The sequence below is a fragment of the Oculina patagonica genome, chromosome 4, assembly GCF_052425735.1.
Source record: "Oculina patagonica isolate OP01 chromosome 4, crgOcupat, whole genome shotgun sequence".
NCBI classification, from domain to species: Eukaryota; Metazoa; Cnidaria; class Anthozoa; order Scleractinia; family Oculinidae; genus Oculina; species Oculina patagonica.
Window position 1 is genome coordinate 64,402,033 of NC_135761.1, and position 7,476 is coordinate 64,409,508.

The 7,476-nt window shown below is 36.7% G+C and overlaps 1 protein-coding gene across 2 annotated transcripts; it reads left to right on the plus strand.

The window, feature by feature from the left end:
* The first annotated feature begins 2,453 nt into the window (after positions 1-2,453).
* LOC144651134 (neuromedin-K receptor-like) lies at positions 2,454-6,661 on the plus strand. 2 transcript variants are annotated; one of them, XM_078511026.1, is made up of 3 exons: positions 2,454-2,608; positions 2,746-2,839; positions 4,849-6,661. In XM_078511026.1, exon 3 carries the CDS (start codon positions 4,865-4,867, stop codon positions 5,840-5,842), a length of 978 nt encoding a protein of 325 aa, XP_078367152.1. In that variant the 5' UTR covers positions 2,454-2,608; positions 2,746-2,839; positions 4,849-4,864; the 3' UTR covers positions 5,843-6,661. The 2 variants fall into 2 exon arrangements, with proteins under 2 accessions (XP_078367152.1, XP_078367154.1); XM_078511028.1 differs by having other exon boundaries at positions 4,852-6,661.
* The last annotated feature ends 815 nt before the right edge of the window (positions 6,662-7,476 follow it).

Below are 7,476 nucleotides of genomic sequence, written 5' to 3' on the forward strand. Positions count from 1 at the left end.
GAGACAAAGCGTTACAAAAGTCTTGCAAATAAATAAAAGAAATACCCGATCTTTAAAGTGATGTTTGGGCATTTCTCGTGCTATAACTGCGAGTTAACTGTAGATAAGCTGATTTGTCTGATTTACCCGCCCTTTCTGATACCACATAGAAGGCACAGGTTCTCGTCCGATCGATGAAGTTAAGCCCTGTTGGGCGGGGTTAGTACTTGGATGGGTGACCAACTGGAAAACCCTTTGTTGTGGGTTTCCTTTTTTCAAAAAAAAATTCCAGTACGAACTTAGTAACTTTCAGGTCTTCCATATTCATTCTTACGGCTTCGTTGACTTCGGCTTTGTACGTTTCATTGTCTCGAGCGGGGCGAGAAAGTCTTCACTCGATATCCTATCTTGAAATCCCGGCTCGAGATCGACCTCAAAGGATTAAGGAGGCTCGATGTAGTTTTTTTTAGCCAAAGGGTGGTTGTTTTGAAAATTAAAATTATCTAGGAAGCCAGTATTCGATTTTTGCCAAAATACATCATAATGATCTAAAATGACCAAATTTTAATTTTTTACCCGTCACTTTGTCACAAGGGTTACCATAGCAACGATTGACGTTTTCTTTTGTTCTCAAACAAGCTTGATTTTCTCGAAATCTAGATTGACTCTTGGTGTTTATTTCTTGATATGTTAAAGTTTAGTAGATCGACTAACCGTTGACGAAATTTTAGAAAAATCTGTAAGAGCGTTTTCAAGTAAATCAAGAATGAAATTTTCAGAAAAACACCATTTTAATATAAAATAGGCGCTTTAAAATTGTTTCGTATTATTTGAACACAGTTACTTTCACTGAAATATAAATACTTACACCACAAAAGACCAATAACTAAAAGCGAAAGACTTTTTGCTCTAATTTGTTAAAATATATCGACTGCCGATTGTAGGAAATTATAAGAAAATACCAAAAACTTCATTCTTGATTTACTCTAAAACGCTCTTACAAATTTTCCTAAAATTTTGTGTACAGGTAGTCAATCTACTATACTTGAACATATAAAAAAATGAATACCAAGAGTCAATCTAGATTTCGAGAAAATCAAGCTTGTTTGAGAACAAAAGAAAACGTCAATCGTTGCTATGGTAACCTTTGTGACAAAGTGACGGGTAAAAAATTAACATTTGGTCATATTTGATCATTATGGTGTATTTTGGCAAAAATCGAACATTGGCTTCCTCGATAATTTAAATTTTCAAAACAACCACCCTTTGGCTAAAAAAAACTACATGGAGCCTCCTTAAGAAGAGATATATAGGAACCCTTTATTGTCTGGGATATATTTACTGTTTGTTTGTTTGTTTGTTTGTCTGTCCAGTTTTATGTGATAACGTCGAGCAACCACCAAACAATACTGTAACACCCCGGAGTCCGATGATAAAGGAAAGTCGAGGTTTTTTTTCGAAAAATGTTTTTATCGGCTGTTTCTTTCGTCTTGTCAGACATCTCCTGGACTGAATGTGCTAGTATTTACTTCTCAATTTATTTATAAATTTATCAATTAAATTATTTAATTGATTAAATTATTTATAATTATTAAAAACGTTCTATCTTTATTTTTTAATTTTTTTTTGGTATCCGCATTTTGTCATCCGCCTTTCCTTATACGCCTTTTATCATCCGCCATCCGCCATCCGGTCCTCTTTTTACAGAGACCCATATTATATAAAGCTACGTTGTAACGATTATTAGACGTCGTTATGTAAGTCTTCTATTACGAAGAATGGGTTCCATTAAAGAAAATGTCTGGAAACCGGAAAATTCGTCTGCGTGCTTTCCGACAGTTTGTTCATTCGTCAGTTTTAATCAAGTAGTTATTTGGTCAGGAGTGTCACCAGTTTTCAAACTATGAATACAGAAAAATTACGAACTTCCCCCTGAAAACAAGTCGCCCAATCTTAGACACAAAAATTATGCCGTTAAAAAGTTCCCACCTCTCCCAGCCGAAAATAAGCCATAGACATACTGAATCTTGAAGAAAATGTATTTTCTTCCGAAATAAATGCGGAGCCTGGAACAAGCTAGATATAAGCCCTGTATTGTTTTGTACTTTACTATATAGATCCGTAATCGTTCGTAAACAAATACTGAGAAACTGGGTCACCTAAGCCTTTACAAACTCAAGCCACAACCCGGCTTGTTCCCATTTTCCTCGCATGCGGAGGAATTTTACCGTCTAATTTATATTTTTTACCGTCTAATTCGCCCCTTATTCTTTTCCAATATCAATCTTTCCAATTTTTAAAACGTAGACTTCTTTCGAATCCGATAAGAAGCCCCACCCCAGTGTCCCCAACAAAAGCAAGATGCAGTGATATAAAAAGCAAGTTGTCTGCCGCGCGTTATTAACATGTTTATTATTAAAGTAAATGGTTTATTATTCCTATGATGCGATGAGCGTCGCTTGTGCAGTGAGTCGTGAACTGAGAGTCAAATATTTGTGAGAGAAAAATCTGCAAGTTAAATTAGCGCTATATGAACTGTCTCAGCATAACTCTTTATCGTGACAAGAGTTTCGCTGAAGTTTTCCCGAAAAGCTTGGTGGAAAAGAAAGTTGGAAGATTTGAGACATAGGTAAATGCTTTTGGTGTAACTAGGCTTACGATTGCTGTTGTCCTTGCACAAATTAGAGTCTACCGGGCCTACGCAGTTTCTTCGTAATTTACACGCAAACGCTTGTAATCACAAACCTTTTATTTTATCCTTTACAGCATCTATTAGAGGGTCCAACAAAGGGAAATTAACAGGTTCTACGCTGTGAACAGCCGTACGTTGTTAACTATCAAGGAAAACCTTCAAGACTTTGTAAGTTTACTTTTCGCTAACATAACTGTGGAGCATTGAACTGATTCATGTTGCAAAATACAGTAATTGACAGGGAGTTTGCCGAACGTTTCCTAACAAAAGCGATGTGCGGTGCAGTCTGTTGTACAATCTAGTACTCAGTAATGTTGACAACATAGATATTTAGCATCTTGGTGTTGAAAAGAATAAATAGCTTGCCGACTTGATCGTCAACTTTTCTTTTTCTTGCCTACCGTGACCAATATATTCATGAAAGATGTCGATTAAGCGAAAGCCGACAGATTAAAGCATCAAGGCATGTTTAAACTGTACAAATCAAACTTTTCTCTTTATTTACGAACCGAAATTCCAACGCACTTAATATAGTTATACTTAATAATAGGAATAATATAGTTTCAGTTTTTCAACATGGAATGAAAATTTCTCGGTGCAAAACTACTGCTTCATTACCCTATTAAAACATTAAGAAGTTATTTTTGACGTAAGCTTCAGTCGCATTCCTTTTATATGGACTTCATGTTGTTTAAAGGTAACGAGCAACTGGCTCATTTGCAGGCGTGCGAGGAAAGTCTCTCAGTAACCTAATGCAGAGTATTGCAGGCCCTTCTGTCCTGTGTAAACAACTGAGTTCACATGACCCAAAACAATGCCAGTTGTGATGAATTTGCTTGAGAAATGACACAGTTTGAAATTGCTAAGGCGACAACCTCGAAAACTTGATCAGCACAAATCTTAGAAAAGACGCTGTTAGCATTCGGGCGTTTTTAGCCCTGTCCAAGAAGATATCAACCATTTGCATAATTACAGAGGAATGTAAAGTATTCTTTCAATAGAAACTGTTGGCTGTCATTACTTGACGAACTAGCTCAGTACGAAACCCACTGTTTAACATTGAATAAGAAAAAAACAATACTGTTCCCAAACACGTACATCGTACGTATTAGCGAGACAATTCTCTCTTTATCGCTATTTGAATAAAACAGCGTCAGATTCACTAATAACTATTTACCATCATCTACATAGCAGCTGTAATGAGAAATAAAAAAAAATCTGTTTAGATTGCGCTTGAAAGATGGAGTAGCTTAAAAATTTGGGTTCGCAGAATTATCATGACTAGAGACGAGTAACTTACTGAGTATTTATTAGATTGTTTAATATTGTATATGCAAATTGCGAAAAATAGGCGATGAGCTAGCGCATGAACCGTGAGGTATTATTGCCAAATAAGCTTCTGTACGTTATGGCTTTATCATGTTAGCAGGCAAGAGCATTTTGAATAATTCTGGTGTTTTTGCCTTCCACTTTAAATTTAAACCGTTAAATAGACATTTTGTGTGATAGGAGTACTGAAATAGAAACAGTTTGAATCCAAGCCCTCAGGCCAAGCTGTTATTTTCACTAATCTAAAAGTTGATGTCTACTCAAAATTCACTGGTCTTGTCAAAAAAGAAAGAAATATAAACACGTTATGACCAGCGTTTTTCCAAACATTATAATAAACATTTTTGTAAAGCATTCCTGTGAACAGATTGGAACATTTTCCAAAACGACATCTTAGCACGTCATTAACCAAACCTTTATGTGATTTAATTAAAAACTATGATGCTAATCAATTTGGGTAACGGACCATTCGTAGTGGAGCTATTAAATTGTTTTTTTTTTTCAGTCCCAGTATGAACCGATATCATATTATGTCATTTTAGGTGAAAAAACTCGTAAAACGGCGTAACTGTTCTGTTCACTTATTTGTCATTTTTTCAACTACATGTAACATTAAAGCATCATTGTTGGATCGGGTTTCCTAAGATCTTCTCTAGATGTATGAGATCTTCTCTAGATGTAATTCAACTCTATCAGTAAGCCAGCCAGCCGACCAGTCAGTCAGACAGTCAGTCAGTCAGTCAGTCAGTCAGTCAGTCAGTCAGTCAGTCAGTCAGTCAAATAATTTTCATATCTCTTTTTAGGTTACAAGTTATTAATTCATTTTTTATTTTACAAACACTTCATAGCAGAAAAATTAAGACGATGTCCCAGCCGCCGCCAGTAAAACTCATATCAGAGAGAGAGAACCAAGCATGGTGCGCCGTCTATGGCTTAGAGTCAGCGGCAATCATCATCGGCAACATCATCATCATAGCTGCATTTGCCATTACCAAGTCCCTCCACAAGAAAACCTACCTGCTTCTTATCAGCTTAGCTGTAGCTGATCTCCTGGTGGGTGCCGTGTCTCTTCCGATGTATATTCATGTGATCGGTGGCCAGGTTACCCAGTGGTGGACTTTGGATGATCACGTGACACACACGCAGACGGCGATAGAGATCTTCACCTCGTACGCCTCCATTTTCTTTTTAGTGGCAATCGCTTTAGAGAGGCTTTTTGCTACGTTGTCACCATTTACTCATGATAATCTGAAACCATGGGTTTATTACATCGTTATCGCATCAGTTTGGGTCCTCGCTCTTCTTCTTGGTATTTTGTCCTTTTTGCGTGAAGCACATGTTGGCGCCGCCGAAAACGAGGATGTATTTATCTTTATTATGGTTATGCTTGCTCTTTCCATGCTTATTGTAGTGGTCTCGTATACTATAATCGCAGTCATTTTGCTTCGTTCTCGTGATAAGAGCGATGATTTTGAGAAAAGAATGGCAGTCACTCTTTTGATCTTGACCGTAATTTTCTGGGTTACTTGGCTGCCATTCAAAGTAATCAATTACATTTTCCATTTTGATAAGACTACAACCCTCTCGTGTACAGAAAATGATTTTGCCTGCCTCTACCATGCAGTATACGCTACGAAGTTCCTTCATTACTTCAACTCGGTAGTAAATCCCATCGTGTACGCTCTGCGTGTGAAAGATTTTAGAAAGGGAGTGCGACGCATTTTTTGTGGGTGTCTCGAGGCGGAACCTCCTCACAACCCTCCCCTGGGGCAAGAAAAAGGAATCGATAACATGGTGTCCATGCAGTCCATTGATACTGTTGTTCCCTCCATGTTTTTGTAAATAGTCACCTTTAAATGGAGCAGGGAAGGGGAGGCAAGGAAGATTGTAGGGATGGGAGAGAACACTGAAGGTAACAACAATCAAGATGAGTTTTTGTAAAGAATGGAGCGGTTTTCCGATGAATGTTGTGAAAACCATGCGAGTCAAATGTAAAAAAGTAAATCTTTCATCTGATCTGTTAGATAACATTGGGCTTCATAACAAATTGTAAAATACAAAGAACAATGATTGCACTTGTTGGAAAGTCATTTGAAAATCGTTCTACCATAGTTATCATTGTCATTCAAGCTGCATAGAAATTTGAAATGCCATTTTAGGGAAATTGAAATAATCGACCGAGTAACATTAGTCAGAATGTACGCTGGAAGTAAATAATTTTTATCAGTTAGTAGTAACTTAGAATCTTATGGATTTTTTGTTTTTCATTGAAATACTATTAAACAACAATTCAAACGTGCTTTAGGCCCAAATGCGCAAGAATATATCTCAGGGCAAATGCTATTCACATTTACTTATTTAGTAGAGTGTGGGCGAAAAATATTCATATAGTAGTTGGTTTTTATAAACATGAAGAAATTGCGTCAAATACTCCTTTTTGCATGATATTGCTTTCTTGCTGTTGTAATTGTAGCGAACGTAAAACAATATAAAAGCATTTTTTAAATATTTTATCAACTCTCTGTATGAGCAATTGTAACCATGGGCTGTAAATAGATTTTAATCGTTAAAACTCACTTGTAATGTAAACTAGTTACTTTTTTTAATTGTAGATATTTTGATGACTTGTCATGAATAAAACACGTGTACAATTCGTTTTAATTCTGTTTTCTTGACTTCACTGATTATTCAGTTTATTTTTTCAACAACTATGCTGATGAATAAAGTTGCCCAATAAACCTTCTTAATCAATTTTTATATGGAAAGAATGGTGGTGAAATAATGATGGCATTTGCTTTATGCTCTCTGACTAATAAAAGGAATAAACTTGAAAAACAGTACAAGTTTTAAACTTCGAATCCAGGTCCCAGATGTCCAATGGATGGTTAACCCTTTCCACTGGATAAACCACTATATAAACAATAACCTCCACTTGGCGCGAAAATATGCACTGATAAATCACGGTCCACGGACATTATCTGTTCCGAAAAGCGAACAGTTGGAGGAAAAAATTGAACTTCGAGGAACAAATAATATTCAAGGACAAATATCATATCATTTTTGATGCCAAATGAAGATTATGTTTATTATTCTTCAAATATTTTTTACACACAAGGCCGCTCATGTTGGGAATGTTCTTTTTCAAAAGTTCTTACACGTCGAGGTAATTTTGTCGGTGTTTAATGCACGTATCAATGTTAAGCTGCTGGGAGGGGGGGGGGGGGGGGGAGGCCGGGCATTTGAACTTAGCTGAGACTTTCTGATCAAATGCCCAACCCCAGGGCATTTGTGGATGTTCAAAAGAGTCACTAAACTTTAATTAAATATTGTAAATAAGATTTAAATTGCATCGAACTCGGAAAAAAATCCGAGTTCCAGATGGGATTTGAACCCACGACCCTCCGTGTAAGAAAGTCCATTACAACAGGCAAAAGTCCCCACTGCGGGCAAACAATTGCCGTTAAACCAATCACGCA

Bases quoted from the DNA above. Each gene is read 5' to 3' on its own strand.
- LOC144651134 (XM_078511026.1), top strand. From the start codon at position 4,865: ATGTCCCAGCCGCCGCCAGTAAAACTCATATCAGAGAGAGAGAACCAA.